Genomic DNA, 17,178 nt, shown 5'->3' on the forward strand with positions numbered 1-17,178 from the left:
TAATCCCAAATCAAGGCTGGTAACAAAGGGTGACCTGGCACTTGCCATCAGCATCACACAACTATGGTTACGTATAAAAGCATTTCAATGACTGCTTAATAAATATTTTTTGAATGGAAAGTATGATTTTTAACTGTTTTTATGGATTTTGTTTATTTTTAATATCACTTTTATATTATTTTTTTGTGTCTGTTTTATAAAGCATTTATTAACTTGTTTAATAAAGTACTATAATAGCAAAGTTTTATTATTTATTTTTTATAGACATAAAATGTTTAATATAATATACGTGTATACATATACAACATGTTACCATAATGTCTTTACCTTGTCTTGAATATACATGTCAGTGAATATTTGTTTAGTTGTCAACGATAAATACTATTTGGAATGTAAATAGATTGTGTTATTATAATAAAATATAAGAATCATTTCAAGGTTCATTTTGAACATTTTGAATCAATCAAATAACACTAACATAATATAAAAGCAGCCTGACGGTCATTTTGATTGCTACAAATACTTTGAATCAAATCAAATCATATATAAGACGTTATAATGAGTGGTCTGATGGAAGATTGTAAAGACGCCTCTCCTCATCTTCCAGCTCCACCTTCACCTTTGCACCGTGCACTCTTTGCGGTGTTTCGGGGCGGGGCGCAGCGTGGAGCTACTAAGGTGTATGTTCCCTCCCCCATGGGTGTGTCCACCGCCTGGGAGACTCAAGTCTATCCACCTGCGAGGAGCCGCTGCTCCCCACTCCACATTTGAGCGTCGTTGCGCACGGTCCTCCTCCTCTTCTCCACTCATCTCTCCAGGAGCTACTCTTTTGTTTCTTACCTCGTCCAAAAAGGGGGGGAAACAAACACAGAATCTGCGCTTTAGAGATCACTTCAAGTTTAAAGCGGCTGCGGCAAGTTAAATTCAAATCCAAGCTTTGTTTGGCTCTGGGATAATCGTGCGGGATCTGCGGCGGATACACTGATACTCGTGCGTGCGGACAGAGGAGCTCAAAGGATTTGGGTGGATGGTTTTAAATGTTCACCAGCTTTGGCACACTATCCACCGGACGCATCTAGGAGGTAGGTTCAAAATGTAAAAGCTGCTTTTGGTAACGTGACAAGTTCATCTTAATCAGGGAGATAAATCTGGAGGAATCCAGCCTCATTCGGTGGGAGTCGAGCTAAAATGAATGATCCACGCGCCGCATCCGCAACTATATAAATATGTTTATTGTGAAAGTGGGAGGATTTCTGACTTAATTAAGGATGAGAATGGCTAAAACGACGCACTTCCATTCGCCCGCGGTTTATCTTTATCGCGGGTGCGTGGGAGTTATTCTCCCAAATTGCCATTATATTCAAACAGAGCCAAGTGTGTGTGCGTGCGTGTGCGTGCAACGGGGATTGTGAGGCACTGGAAGTTAAATGTTTCTGCGTGTGACGCTGCACCCTCGCCCTTCACAGTGATCAGACGTTCCTGCAGGAGCCCACCAACACCTGACAATCTAAAATCCAAAGGTCCCCATAAAAATAAATGACACGTGGTTCATGTCCGAGTCCTCATAACTCAGAGAGGCCGTCACGCTTTGTTCTGGTGGACTGTCTCTGCCTTTGGAGTCCTGTCCTGCCTGCGGGGCTCAGCGTGGAACTCGATCTTTAAGCCTCGACTGGCAGTTTGACCTCAAGACTCCAGATCCACGTTTACAAGTCAGACCAGTGCCATGCGTGGATAATCCCACTGGAGTTGTTTCCAAAGGCTTTGGCAGACTCGCTGATTTTCTGTGCTGCTTATTGTGTCACTCACCAAAGCTGAGTACTTTTTTATGGGTTGGGATATTTTTATGTGCAGCGGATAACAGCACGTTGATGCGCTTTGTGATTTTAGTCTGAGAGTGTGCCAGTGCGCGCACACGCTGCACCACACCGGCACCTCCTGTGTGTGGTGCCACTGCTGAAACTCGGCCCCTCGGTGTAAAATAGAAGCGGTGATTTCTCAACGAGCGCGTTTTGTGTCTCGCTATTGTGAAACGTGAGGTGTGGTGTGGAGGTGTGGGCAGCTCCTCCGTCTGCAAGGAGACTCCGTGCGTCCACATTGCTGCGTCCATAGCGCACAGAGGCGAAGCCACGCAGCAGGATTAACTGTGGATGTGCAGGAAATGGTCCATTACAATAAAAGTCTCATTAGGGAATCCAATGCATTTTATGGTTCAAGTTTATATACTTGGCCAATTCATTGTCTTACATACAAATTGTTTTAATTCCACAATTGTGCACACCGGATAAAGAAGGGCTGCACAGAAACATATCAGGCTTTGCATCAAGGTTCTTTGCTTGATTTTCTGTCTTTCAGTGTATTCACGGGGTGAACATAGTTGTGCTCATAGATTCAGATGCTGTGGTGGCATCAATGCAGTTCTTTCTCTTATGCGAGAACGGACCTGAAGTCTCAGTAGACTCAGTAGTCTGTGAACCTGTCACTCCGAATCCGTTGCATGAGAGTTACCTTCTGCATCTGCATCCCCCCATTACTGCCATAGAATTAATTAAATCTGTTTAACTACTTTTTATCTCCCTAAAGAAAACTGAAAGAACAGGTGCAATTAAGGATCCTCCCCTGATTCATGACTTTAATATCAAAAAGCTTTAATAGATCTAAATCATCGTGTGAAGAAGTGAACTGGTTGGTTATTGCAGCTCAGTCAGGGTTGGTTGCTGTATTTGATTTGTGAGGTGAACTTGCCTCGGCTGTTGTCTGACACTCGTCCCCTCTGTGTCCCTCAGCTCCCGGACTCTCCTTCCCCCCCCTGTTAATAAACAGAGGGACCATGTTGTTGGACAAACTGTGCTGGCTGCTGGCCCTCCTGGCCTTGTCATCCGCGGTGCTGACCTCCTCTAATGAGTCCCTCTCCGCTCCAAGGATCTTCCTGTCCTTCAAAGGTAAGCCACTGGAATTACCGCTGTACCTCTTGAACCAGTTACTGTGTTTCTGCTGCTCGTGTGTATTGATTACTGGTGTAGCACTCACTTCTGTCGGCAGCTACCTTGATTTCTCGCTATTGTTGGGTAAACTATTGGCCCTGTCTGAATTTAGGGCTCCACAAGCCCTGGCATTTGTTCCTCCAGTCCTGTACAGAGTTAGTGTGTCCGGTAGATGCTCTGCTCATTGTTCTGACTATTCAGGGCCCAGAGAATATGTCTCCATTTAATCGCATGGCTGCTATTTGTTCCCCAAACAGGCCTTTGTGTGACCTCGCCTCCCTTCTGAAATCAAGTCAGATTTAACACTTGGCTGGGCACCGCACTCAGAGATCCAGCGTGTTATGAATGTTTGCCAGTGCGCCCATGAGACCCTTTGTGTGTTGAGCTGTCCTGTTAAAGTAGGTCTTAGTGGTGCTGTCTGCTGTGTCTGGTGCTGGCATGGTCCTCGTGTCCATGTGAAGCCCTGAAAAAGATTTGAATGAACCTCTGACAAGTTCAGGTCCAAGTTTCTTTGTGTTTTGTTTTACAAAATGGCTACACTTCAGATCCAAGCTGTGTCAAAAGTTTGGATGAGTGCAATCTTTTAGGAATCTGATAATAATAACGAATAATGTTGAAAGACACATTTTGGAAATTTCATTCTATGATCTGACCAGTGACAGATGTGATGCTGTCATGGTCCTTTACTAAACCGATGGAAACACTTAGTAAATGAAGGGCATTGCCAGTGGAGGTTCGTCCAGCAGTTTTCAGTCATGAACATGGGAAAATTGGCTGTAGACATTTTTCCAAACTTTCACATATGAGGAAAGCAGCAAGGAGTTTGTCTGGGACATGTTCACAGCAACAGGAGAATGTCAGCATATGCAGGTGAGGGCCTGAGCCTGTGTGGAACATGCAGGAAGAAGGACATGACGTTTAAATTCTGCTGCAGATATCACTTATGTTTTTATTTACGGCACATTGACAGCAAGGTCGGCCCTTATCGCCAAATGCCCCAAAATCTTGTTTTCTTTCCAAGTTGTTTGCGTCTTCTTCATGTAGGGCCCCTCGTTTTCGTCCTCTTTCTGGACATTTTCTTGTTCTATTCTCAGAGACTTTCCGCACAGTTTTTACTGGGGCGTTGGCAGGAAGTGTTAGAGACAACTGAAATTTGTGTTCTCCCGTACAGCCCCTCTGGAAAGTTTCAGGAAAATCTGCGGACTCCAGTGCATGTCCGAGACCAGCTACAGTCTCTCCTCCCTCGCTGATACTTTTGCTTACCTGTTTGTTTTCACTCTCTCTCTCTCTATAATCGAGCCGTATTTCACTCACGACCGGTTTCACATTCTCTCAGTAGAAAAGAGGTCATTTATTTTCCGTTTCTTTTAATTGAGTTCCTTTTGTTTTTAATTAGTTTCTGAGGTAACTTTAATGCCTCACGGAGCAACTTCAGATAGCTGGAGTCTACGAATGCACCGAAGCTGTGCATTCCCTAATTGTATTGGTTTTGCAGCGTACTGCAGGGAATAGCTCCCTAATGTGCGTTTATTAATTTTTCATGTGCCAGCGTGCTTAACCAAATAATTGCTTTAGGTTTCGTAATGTCTGTCTTGTGCTGACACACAGATTTGGTTGACTTGTAATGTGTGTCTCCTGATGACAGATGCAGTTTATTTTTAATAAGCCTTTCAATTTTGATGATGAAACAAAGTGGGACAATCGACTCACCGATGTTAACTGGAGCCATGTAATTGAATCAGTTGTGTTATTGAGTTTGTGTTCGGGACCCGGCCTCGTACGTTTTCCTGTGACGGTTATATGGTTTCACTTTCCACTGATTCTTTGCATATTATGAAGCTAATATTTAAAGTTTTCGGGCGTTTATATAGTCAGCATATCATGACTGTTTTTCACAGTGGCAATGTAAAATCAAAGCTCAAGTTTAATTTCTGGCACAGAGTCTAAGAAATCCCTGTACTCTGGTATTTGGCTCTGATTTAGATATTTAAATTAACAAATGTTTGTCCTTTATTTTGAATTAGGTGTTTCACCCTATTCCTGTAGTCATCATCATCATACAAATTCTAGTTCAGCATGATAGTGTCATGTACCCTCATCTTTAAAATAAACCAATTAACCGGTGAGTTAGGAAGTTTTTACTGGAGGTGGTTTGTAAAACTAAGGTTTACAAAGTCAACAAAGATGAAAATGTGTCTTTTGAAGTTTCTAAAGTCGCTACTGAGTGTGTTAGTGCTATCTGAGTTATTAACTGTGATAAATACCCAGAGAGCAAACACAGGCTAAGACTGAAGGAATGTCCATTTAAAGCTCGTAGGGATAGATCATCAACCCAGACTTCAAAAGGCTTGGAAAATAGACGCACACAGAAACACACACACACACACACACTTACAACAAGCCAGCATTCGATGGCTTGTTGTAAGTTTCGCATCTGATGTTATTACAAAAACAAAAGGTCACATTTGTCCAGTTATGTAGGTGTATTCGCTCTCATGAATACACATGGCCGGCTTAGATCAGCAGCTGAGAACTCCTATATTTACTTTTAAACAAGGTCTATAATCGCATGCTATTTTAGTGTGAAGGGCTCTGCAAGGTTGTGACCCTTCAAACAGAAGCCAGTCCCCCCCGAGGTTAACTGCCCTCAAACTGTGGGAGAATGGCACCATATTAACAAGTAATAGCTTGTTAGGCTAATCCCGGGGAACATTTGAAAGTGTTTAACTCTGTTTTTCTACGGCCACTTCAGTCCTCCGTGGAACACCTGGGCACAGCGTTCACTCTGGGAAGAACGCCCGAGGAGAAAAGACAAAGCCACGCAGGCTGTCCTGTAATTGGTCTCATTCTCAGAGACAATCTTTGCCTGGGCTCTCCTACCGACACGTTTTCTTGTCCCCACATAATGGGACGACGATTGTCACGCCTGAACAAAGGCTTCACTGTCGGCTCTTTGCTCCTGCCAGTTTTTAGAGTTAAGATCAGAATTGGCCAATTTCTCCTCAACCTCCTTTTTTCTTTGAATAATTAGGAGCTGCTACTCAGTTTGAACTTTGCTGCCGGTACTATTTCTGACTCTATAACAATAGATCCCAGCTCCCACAGATTCTGTTGTATATAGGCAGATCTATGTATGTATATATAGTGCATAAGAAGAGCCCTTTGTCTGGGACATGCCTCTCTGTGGGTGGTCCTTTGCTGTTTCTGTCTTTTTGACTCCTCCCGTGAAAGAGAAAGTATCATAGTTATAATCATGCTTCCCTCCCCATGAGATAATACCGCTTCTCCCCAGATTGTTGCACGGACGACCGAGCAAAGTTTATCCACTCGTACCTCGCCCAGTCTGCTTACTTATTACTGTGACACTGGAGACAGAGCTAAGTGCCTCAGCCGAGCCTCGCAGCAATCAATGAGCCGCTGAAAGCTTATCCACAGCGAACCTGTCTGCAGGCGGATGACCCCCGGGTACACAGGATGGATCTTAAGTCTGCCCAGTGGAGTTCAGACAATCCTGAAAGACATGGTGCTTTTCTTGTATAAGAAAAAGTTAGCTTGCCACCACAAGTACTTTAAAGGAGACCGCTTGTGCTTTTTCAGCTTAAAAGAAAAAAGTCCTGCAAATTCAAAAAGCCCAACGTCTGGGATAGAGGGAGCGCCTCAACTCCTAATAATCCTGAAACACTCGTCAGAGGTCCAGCCGTCACTTGTGTGGTGTCGTGATTTCATGTCATCCCTATTCCCTGGCTAGTCATCGAAACAAGCTGTCGTTAAGGAAGAAATGTTTTGTGAACGTCTGAATGAATTTGCTTTCTGTGAACAGTTACAAGAGGTATTTGGATGTTATCTGGATTTGCGTGGATAACTGTCTAACTAGCGAGGGAAGCTATCGCAGAAGCATTGTTTCTTCCAAAACAAATAACTTGTGCGTGTGTTTGTTTTTTGGAAACAAGCTGAAAGCAGTAAGTACTACTCTGCTTGTTTTTCCACAAGAAGTCAATAAGCTGTTGTCTCTGGCTAAAGTCCCATCATGCACTGTTTGAAACACTTGCATACACAGCACTATCTAATCCACATCCTGTGTGCCCTTCTACCTACCAGCTGTGCTTGTTTACTTCTTTCCAAGCCGAAAAACATCATCGCTGCGTGAGGGGAAACACGTCTGTCACAGCGTTTTGCTGTCCCAGCCCTATACTGCTTTCAAATACTGAGAAATAGTGGAAATAGCACAAAGGATTCTATCAATGTATTGTTGTTGTTATTGTTACTGCAGCTCATTTGCACGTATCTGTACTCTGATACAGTTTCCTCTCTATAGGCAGACAACATTGTACATGTTTGGAGCTTATTGTCCAAAACTGCTGCTCTTCTCCTAATCTCCATTTTGGAATAACAGGGGCAATGAAAAATGTGCATGATGTGTGGTGGCTGTCGCACGCAGGCCTGCAGCAATTATTACATTACTTTGCTACTTTCTCTCCAGAGATGATGATGATGATGATGATGATGATGCTGGAGGAGGAGGAGGAGGAGGAGGAGGAGGAGAAGGAGGAGGAGGGGTGGGGTTGTAGAGCATCCCATCAACCTCTGCTCTGCAGGATGCATGCTGTCAAACTATGATTATTCAGGAGAGAAAAACAGGAGGTGACAGCTTCAGCTGCTAAATATAGTGTCCCTCCTGTTTTGTTTCTTCCTCGTTTTATCTCCCTCTCCTCCTCCTCCTTGCCGTCCTCCTCCACCTCCTCCGCCTTTTAGCTCTGCACTCCCACCCTCTCGTTTTTTGCGCGTGTTGATAAGAGGTTGGCAGTGTGAGCGGAAGGGAGGAGAGAGAGCACCCATGTCTGCTGCCCACTGCAGAGGCGTGCTGTTGTAGCACACTCAAAAGGGGAAAGAGGAGATTGGGGGGGGGGGGGTCTGTAAAAGTATGCAGACTTGTAAGGGAGCAGTGAAAATGTATAAGGGAGGAGTGTGTGGACATATTTATCTCAGTGAAGAGAAGGGTTAGATCCCATGCAGTGAGCGCTGTGGTAAGATGTGTTGAATCTAAGTGTCTCCATTGTGCTGCTGCGGGAGTCATTTTCACATCGTAAATTACTGCCCCCCCACCCCCCTACCTACTTAGTGATGTCACATGTAATTCACATTCAAATCAAATGAAAAGGCAGTAGATTGAAATCACTTTTCCCCTAGATTTTAATAATATGAGTTTTTCTTGAGCTGACATGCAGAGCCCGTGCCCAAGCATGTGTTAATGCTGTCCATGTCCAGTGGTGATAAAAATGCACAACATCCACATGACAACAATAATCCCTCTGCTGTTTATTATTCCAGTCTGCAGCTGCTAGGTGTTTTCATCTGAGATTTAATTATTTGTACTGAAGAGAAGATTTGTGCCAGGAACTCCGATGAGCCAGGGAAATTTGGGTTTAGCAAGGTATGACACATGTATTTTTTACAACATTGTGATTGTTAATTTCATAATAAAGTTGTATCTGAAGAGTACCCGCTTGTGTGTTTTTCTTTTAACCAAAGAACAAGACTTTTTAATGAACATGCTCATCTTTTTTTTACTCTGAGAATTGAATGCCCACCCAATCTTTAGAAGAGCTCCGTGCGTGAGTCATCCAACATTGTCTTTACAAAAAGAAGAGCAGCACTTTTGATATAGAGGCTGGAAATAGCTCGTCCCATTTTGTAAGTCTCTTTCATTTCTTTGTGTCCAAGAGTGCAGATCCTTTTTTAAAGAATTTTGTGATTTTATTCAAGGATCTTTAATATGTAAATGCTAGTTTACTGCGGGTTTGATAAATTGCCCCTGCACAATTCTCTGTCTTCTGTGTAAAGGGGGCCAACACAGCAGGGAGCGAAAGGCAGCCACACTTTGATGGATGTGTGAGTGATAGATGGTGTCTGTGTGTGTAGTCTACATCCTGGTGTGTCTTTGTGTCTCTTGGACGCTGCCGCAGCCAATTTTTTTTTAGATCAAAATGTGGCAGACGGGATAAAAATAGGTGTGAGCCACAGTGGTACATCAGACTGATGTCGTGTTTTTAAGGAACCTGATTGGATTGGCTCGTGTAGATAAAGTGGTTGCTGTTGCGATTGTTGTTGTTTTTTCAGTTGGGCCTCAGCTTTTAATTCTTTAGGTGCATTTTAAATCGCAATTAGAGGCAGATTAATATTCAGGCTGTGATCAACCCCACCTCCTGCAGGAGAGAAGGAGGAGGGCCGAGGAGCTGAGGAAAACCGTTGAGTGGTTAGGAACGGAGAGAGTGAAACTGATTTTACAAGTTGTGGTTTTCCAAAGATTCAGAGTGACAGAGAGGAGTGTGAGAGAGAATCTTTAACATTTATGTGAAGTTTATTTTGTTGCATGCGTGCGTGTGTGTGTGTGTGTGTGTGTGTGTGTGTGTGTGCATGCGCTCGACTTGCAAAGCTCCTGTGAAGAAGCTATATATGACACTGCTTTTGGTTTGGTTTCCATAGCAGCGTCTACCTGTCACTCCTCACAAACCGAATCGGGTTCAAATGATTTCCCTCCGCAGAGGGGAGGTGGGATGTGATCACTGCATTGTGCTTATTTCCCCTGATGTCTGCCGTCTCCTCTGCTCGTAGGAAATCCTGAAGCAAAGAAGCCCCGAGGCTCCGAGGCTTTAGAGAAGACAAATGAGAAAATAAATTTGCAGAGGTGTGATCCTGTGAAGTTGTTGCAGAGGGTTTATCGATTGAGAAGGTGAAGCACTGGTTTCTTTATGTGGAGGCTCCAGTCGGCTGGACGTGCTCTCCAGATGTGGTCGAGGTGTGGGAGACCTTGAGGAGGGGGGGTGGTGTTTGCAGCCCGGACTAAATTAAGGAGACAGCGGGTCAAGGGCACCTCTCCACTTGTTTACTCAGACAGCTATCCTTCATTATCATTTGTCTGTCAGTGTCGGGATCTTGTTACTGCAGTGCCATTGACCTCCCCCCCATGTGACGGCCATTTTGAACCCTGAGGGTGGGAAACCACTTTGGACACATTCTGTCATATATGGTTGCATTTATAAATGTGTAAGTGTGTGTTTGCATTCAAAGTAAATGGGACCCTGAGAACAACCTTTTGATTTTGAACCTGTTTGGCAACAAAGAGGCGATAACTATGAATCCTTCAATTGTTTCATTGAAAAATAGAACATTTATGAATAAATAAACAATTTCAATTCTTTATTCAACAGCTTTTATGAAGAAAAGAAAAATAAATTATTTAACATCCAATTCACTAATTATGATTCAACTTTCCCCGACTCTGTGCCACTTGTGAGTTTGAGAAAAACCTTAACTGACCATAAATTATAAATAACTACATTACTTAGTATTCAATAGATCCACTTATCAAGCAGAAATAATTGTTTACTGCTTCTCAAATGTCAGGGTTTGCTGTTCTCAGGGCAGTTGTCACTTTTTTCTGGTGTTCAGTATATCACACAGAAATCAAATAACTCACTGATCATAATAATCATAATATACAGCCATAATATACTTAATGAGAATTTTTATCTTCAAATACTTTTTAGTTTGTAGTGTTTTCAGAGGTCATCTGGGAGTGATGGAGACATGATTTATTTGTGATTACAACATTAAAGCAGCCACAAAGCAGCTTCGTAAATAGGATCAAGCCACTGCTTTAATCTCCAGAAACAGGTTTGCAGTTTGTTTATCTGCAGTATCTCAATAAACAATAAATTTGATCATCAGTCATTTAAGATTTATTCAAGCAACATTCCAGAACACTCCGATTGCATAGAATGGAACAATTTGGGGCCTGCATCTGTTTCACGTCATTGTAACTGATATTGGGTTCAGACCGTGTTTTGGAACTTCTGCGGGTTAGGGGGGGACAACAGTTGGACCGTCCCTTCAGTGATAACAGGTGTGTCTACATTAGAGGAGACGTCCTGGAGCAGAGGGATAGTTTATATCATGTGTCCAAGGTGATTTTCTGCAGCCCCATCACAGTGATGCTATATGTGCGTTTCAGTCCCCCCTGTGGACTCAGACTGACATGTTGAACACGAGGAGCTCAAACATCCAGGAGGAGAGGAGGAAAACACAGAGTCAGATAAGGGGTGCGAGAGCAGATGTGACTGTCAGGAAGATATAGGCTGAGTCGATGGAAATGTGAAGCAATGGAGCAGACCCAGACGGGGGCTCTGAGAGAGCTAATGGACTACAGGGCATCAGTGTCAGGTTTGCTATCTGGTGGAGAGCGTGGATAGATGGTGGGATTCGAGAAGGAGGAGAGGAGTGTGGGTGCACAAAGGCAGATATACGCTGCACGGACAAATTGTGCGTCCGTTTCCCATTAGCTGCGTATGAGTGTCGGTTGCGATGGTTTACCTCAGCTGGTGACTTGCTCGGGAGTGCCTCCACAGTTCATCTCCAGTGCCGCTGCCCCGGCTGTAACCTCGCACTACGAGGTCCAATGTTTAGTTCAATGAAAAGTGCATAGTCTTTATTCACACTTGCATATTGTCATACCAGTCTCCTTAGTGGGAGTGTTTTAAGTAATTTGGCACAGGGGGAACATTTGGAGCACAGCCCAAAGTGCATTGTGAACCTTGCGTCCTTTCACCGACGATACAAAATGATGTGAAGCCAGAGTACAAACTATTTCCTCTTGTGGAGTGTTCATATGATCAAAGCCTCCTGCTCTGTGCCAGTTTGGCAAAGCTTTATGGGAAGTGAGTCCTTTTCTTTCCTCAAGTGAAAATAGTTTTAAGGCAGAAGCTGGGCAACCTCAAGCACCCGCGACCTCATGAAATGTTTCAGGTGTGTGATATTCAGACTGGGAGTCTATGGAGCCTCTATGTGTGTGCATACTTTGGACGAGGACCAAGGCGCTGTCTCTGTGATTATTGGAGAAACGAGGCCTGTGGTTGAGTCTGACCATGATCCTGTGGGAGGTTGCATTAGTTGTGTTTCACTATTGGATTAAAAAAGCAGAAACATTCCCTCCTTCTCCTCATGCTTCAGCTACCAACTCTCTCTCCCACTTCCATACGCTCTTCATACATTCTCCTTGCAGGATGTGTAATTGGTGAAAACTGAGCCCGAGTCAGATGCTAACATCATTACCAAGCCCACCTTCAAGGATTGAGACGTAAACGATTGGTAAATAGCAAAGCCCTCCTTGTCAGATTAATCTCATTTCAAACGGATTTTTATTCCCCCAAGTTCCATTAGCTGCTGTGGCTTTTCGGCAAGCGCCGCCTAGGTTTGAAGGTCAGATCTCTGAGTGAGATCACCCCTGTGTGGGCGAGCACCCCCTGAACCAGTCTCATCCTGGAAGAACAACGGAGGGAAAGCCGAGCGGAGGAGGAAGGAAGGCGTAGAATGTGGTGGAACATGAGGTTTCCAGGCCTTGTTTTCTGCGCTCATGCACTGATGGGCTCCCTGATAATGTGCTGATTGTGGAGGGGAGGAGATGGCCTCTCATCCGCCATCATTGTGACGGATGCATTGACATGATGCCAAGATTTTCTCCATGCCTGCCCCATGCACGCCCCCTTGCCTCCGAGCTTTGTTAGTCAGCCCTGTTCTCAGGAACCCTCTCTAGGTGTCCCTGATGGTATGTTGGCCATAGTGTCCGTGGTATCTGTGCCATATGTGTGTGTGTGTGTGTTTGTGTGTGTGTCCGCCTGTCTGCATACATATGTATGCATGAGAAATAGGAGCAAGGGCCTCCTATGTTGCTGTTGTTTTTGTTGTTGTTGGTGTCGACGCCTCACTCATCCCGGTGAATGGGCTGCTTGGACTCAATAGAAGAGAGGCGTTTGTGTGGGCTGGGTCCATCATTCATTTACTTCATTCATGTCCCCCGGGGAAGCGGAGGGGGAGTGGCATACAACACTGGCACGGCACTAACGCTCAAAGCATCGGTCTGTCCTTTACCTCCCTCTCTCCCTCTCTCTCGCTCTCTCATCTTCCTCGTCTTGCACTTTTCCTCCTCTTGGCACCGATGCTGAAACAGTCATCACTCAGAGCTTGGCCATCATCCTGGGCTTTCATGTGCTGTAGGATTTCATGTTCGCTGAATTGATGTGCTCTTCTGGAACCTTGTGCTTCGCTGCGCTACAATGATGGAAGACCTCAGACAGCCCCTCACAGAGCTCATAGGAAGCTTCACCTCCTGGCACTGACACAAAGGCACAAACTTTTTCTTCTCCGCGGCTGACAGATCTAGTTTTAATGTGGTTGACCCAGCCGAGAATCAGACGGAGGAAACGAAAAAAATGGCTTTGGCCTTTGGGAAGATCTCCAGCCTAAATGATGCTTTGTTCAAGTGTAATCACATTTAGGAAGAATAAAAAGCTTAGAATTCATTACTCCGAGGCCTTTGATTATACTAACGTCATTCACATACACAGCATGAAATTTTGTTTTCACTACCGTGGCCGGATTACACTGTCCCATTAAACCAGCTATGCATGATTAATTAGTCACAAAGCATTGCAATACACTGTGAGCCAATTATACCATAAAAGCAACCGGAACTTTACTGATTCTTGCTGCTACGCTGCACTGCATGCTGGGATATTTAACTGCATTCCTATGTTTCACTAAAAGCCATTATTTCTTTTTTTCGGCTGAACAGATTATCCTAGCATCAGCTTTTGGGAAATATATTTAACTTGACGAACATCAGTATGTATCATTGCCATCAGGGTCTACGTCCAAAATGGGATTAACTGAATTTGAGGCCTCAAAGTCTTGTAGTATGTTTAGGTTGAATTGGATTGTTTTAACTTTAATTTAACACCATTTCCATTGTGATTTAAAAAATGTGTTTATGAGAAACGTTCTGCAGCATGCGTAGTTTGTAATGTCTGTGTGTTGTAGTTCTGTCTTGACTATACAGATATTAGCACGCTGCACTAGGGCCAGCGTGGAACTGACAACCGGTCAGTACAGTTGCATTGGCCGTGGGAAAGATGGAAACCTGCTGTTTCTGCCTGTAGTTTGTATGGTAGCATAGAGTATCACCGGTTATTCTCTAGGCTACATAATCTTATCTTCAGTTATGGGGAAGTGTAAGTCGGATATCTGTCAAACTTCACATTGGTCTTGAATTCTATTCATTATGGTCTTTAAAAAGTTTTAAATGTAGCTCGTAAAAAAATAGAGAAACCTTGTTCTATTCACAATTTGTTGATGAAGAGTTAAATACTCCAAACATTGAACCGCCCCTAAAACCAGATTTGAGTTTTTTTCATGCTAAAATTACATTTGCAATACACAGGGCCAACAAATTATGTAACACAATGCCTAAGTAGCTGGGAAGTGTATTATTTCACTGTTTAAGCTGCATTAGTTCACTTTATTTAATTTTTGTGTGACCAGGTTCCACATAGATCAAAGTGATTTAAACCTGTCTTCTAATGTCCAACTCAGGGTAGAAAATGGGTAATTCCATGTAAAAGCTTAAACAGTGGTGCTAAATATCATAAATTAGCAATAAACACGGTGACTATTTCCATCATCAATCTGCAAAGTGACATATAAGCCATTAAGATAAGGAAGCAGCTGGAGAGATAACGTCCTGGTTTGCCTGAAGAAATTCTTCATCACAATGCTTGCAGACTCTGTTACATTTTTTTTCCCTTTTGCATGATTTCAAGACGATCAATTGCTCTCTGAACTCCTTTCCTCTGTGAACGTTGCAAATGGTTCACCAGTTCATCAGATGATCATAACCATACTGCTGGAAGAAAAGATGGCCAAGCTGCAAACAAACAAGCCTCGAGCAGAAGTGTCTGCCGTTCAGATCTGATGAATGAAAAACAGATAGCAGAGACGGGGTGTGTGCACGATCGAGCGTGAGAGGCTGCTCTCTCTCTCTCTCTCTCTCTCTCTCTCTCTCTCCCTCCCCCTGGTGTGGATCAGACACTTGGTCGTCTTATCAGTGCACAGCGGAAGGCTGAAGCACTGATTTATGACGAGGAATGAAAGTGTGGGATCAGAGGATTTCTTTTAGCCTCCGTGTTTCACCGTGCAATCACTGGCCCCCTTCAAATCCCTGTGCGAGGACGCATGGAGGAACTGTGACCAAGATTTTTCACTGTCACGCATGTTGTCTTCCTCCAGACTGATAAGGCCTCTTCCCTTCCTCAACTGTTTTTTTTTTTTCTCTCCTTCTCTTCATACCTCATATCTGTCTTTCATTCACCAATCAAAACAGGTGCCTCCAGCTACACTTTCTTTTGTTGAACCGAGCATCTCCCACCTGGATGTTCAGACGTGATGCTTTCGTTGAGCCTAAAGCCAAATAACCATTTATTGCTGGATCTCACTGCACAAATTAATAGTGCGTTATGAGCCGCTGCTGTGGTTTTGAATGTGTTGCATCCGGGTTGTTTAAATGCTGGAACGCTCAACAGTTCTTATCTATCTCTGATTGTGTGCGTACTAAGTCTCACTGAGCAGAGCTGCCAACAATAACATGCCGGAGAAATCAGCCATTTTCTGATTCCACGTTTCTATTTGAGGGTAGAGTTTTGTTCAACCTGGTGCGTGTGATTGATAAAACCTATACTCTGGATAGGGGGGAAATCTTATTTGCCCATTTCATGCCTGCTGGGCAGTATCTGCTGTGTTGTATTAACTTAATGAATGTTGGTGTGGTTTGTTTAGGGTAGACGGGTTATGTTGCATTGTTTTGTAGGATTTTATCCATCTGGCTTTGAACCGGATGAATGATTTTATTCCATGAATAATTACCATGAAATCTCTAAAAATTTCAACAATCATCAACTTCTTTCTGTGCCCATGTCCCAACCTTCTACCAAGTTTCCTGAAAAACTGTTCAGTAGTTTTGGGGTAAATCCTACAGAGAACCAAGCCAGCAAACAAAAGCAACAAAGCACGGACATCCAAACTTGATGACAAAGACGAGACCCGTTGAGGCTCCCATAAACTTGAATTACCTCCCAGGCAAAACTTTGGGCATAAGTCCTTCTTCAGACATGGTGCAAAGCTGAGGTACTATATGTATATATGCACCCAGGGGTCACCAAGTTGATCAGAGTCTCAACTGGTGTGTGGAAAAAAAATTCCTTTGGGGGAGGTAGTTATATGAATATATCACTAACTAGAGCCATTCAAAATCCAGTCTCCGCTGCCCTTAAAAAGGGACACTCTGCATTCTGACCCTTATGGTCACGGGTGTGGAAGAAGGCCACGGGGTCATGGAGTAGGATGTCCCATCTGTCCATCACACATGAAAGCTGCCAGACCAACACGCACTGGTGTTTCAGAAGGGAGGGCCGAGTGCATCAGTCAGCGAGGGGAGTTAAAAAGGCTGTGGATTACACATTTAGACAGTAATCTATGGGTCTGTCAGCCCGTCACTCTGACTGACCTGCCCTAACTTGGCTTTAATGGTAGGCTGAGATGAGAGAGTGAGTGGGACAATTCACATTAACCATTAATAGTGTAATGGGTGCCAACATGTTTCATCTTGAATGACATTTCTTGTGCGTTCAAAGGACAAATTGAACCTATTGGAATGTAAATTGTCTTTTTTAGCCTGTAATTATTTTCTCAGGCCCTCTCATTTAGCAGGCCATTAGTGTTGGGCAACATCATTACGAGAGCTTCCTTTTCAGTTGATGTTGTAAACTTACCTCCAGTGCTGGTGACATTGAGGTGGTCTAAATTGCTTCCTTATGAGATTACACTTCGATGTAACACCTGTTTGGTGATGTAGGTCTCCCTTCACACCTCTGATAATCTCCGTTGTCACCTTGTCAGATCATCATTCTTCTCAGAGACCCTTTGACATGGAAACAAGGCAGGTGGTGATGATGGATGGTCTTTGCATCTAGAATTAGATTTCTTATTTGGTTTTCATTCAGTCACTCCGGGTTAAATTTGTTACCAAACTACAACACCCGTCCATACCAGTCCCATTGTCTGCATTCCTTTCTGACAACCCTCCCCCCTCTCCAGACCCTTATCCCTTTGCTTCAAATCCCTCCATTCCCATCATATCCATCATACAGCCGCTGAGAGGAGATGAATGCCCTTGACTGACGGTCATCATCCCCCACTTTAGTTTGCTCCACTCATCTACTCGCGTGTGTGTCAAGCAGACAAGACAGACACCAAATGGACTTGTTAACGTGGATGTTCTGTGAATCAAAGCAGCCAGTCGGCACAGTCTCAC

At 43.8% G+C, this 17,178-nt stretch overlaps 1 protein-coding gene across 2 annotated transcripts in view; it reads left to right on the forward strand.

The window, feature by feature from the left end:
- Window positions 1-776: 776 nt before the first annotated feature.
- Window positions 777-17,178, forward strand: part of sema3fa (sema domain, immunoglobulin domain (Ig), short basic domain, secreted, (semaphorin) 3Fa) — a 51,265-nt gene continuing 34,863 nt past the window's right edge. For both annotated transcript variants that reach the window (XM_062403665.1, XM_062403672.1), the window contains exons 1-2: window positions 777-1,082; window positions 2,784-2,939. In XM_062403665.1, coding sequence (XP_062259649.1) covers window positions 1,028-1,082; window positions 2,784-2,939 — 211 coding nt within the window. In that variant the 5' untranslated portion in view covers window positions 777-1,027. The remainder of the gene's footprint in view (window positions 1,083-2,783; window positions 2,940-17,178) is intronic.

The sequence above is a fragment of the Platichthys flesus genome, chromosome 2 (assembly GCF_949316205.1).
Source record: "Platichthys flesus chromosome 2, fPlaFle2.1, whole genome shotgun sequence".
In the NCBI taxonomy this organism is placed as follows: domain Eukaryota; kingdom Metazoa; phylum Chordata; class Actinopteri; order Pleuronectiformes; family Pleuronectidae; genus Platichthys; species Platichthys flesus.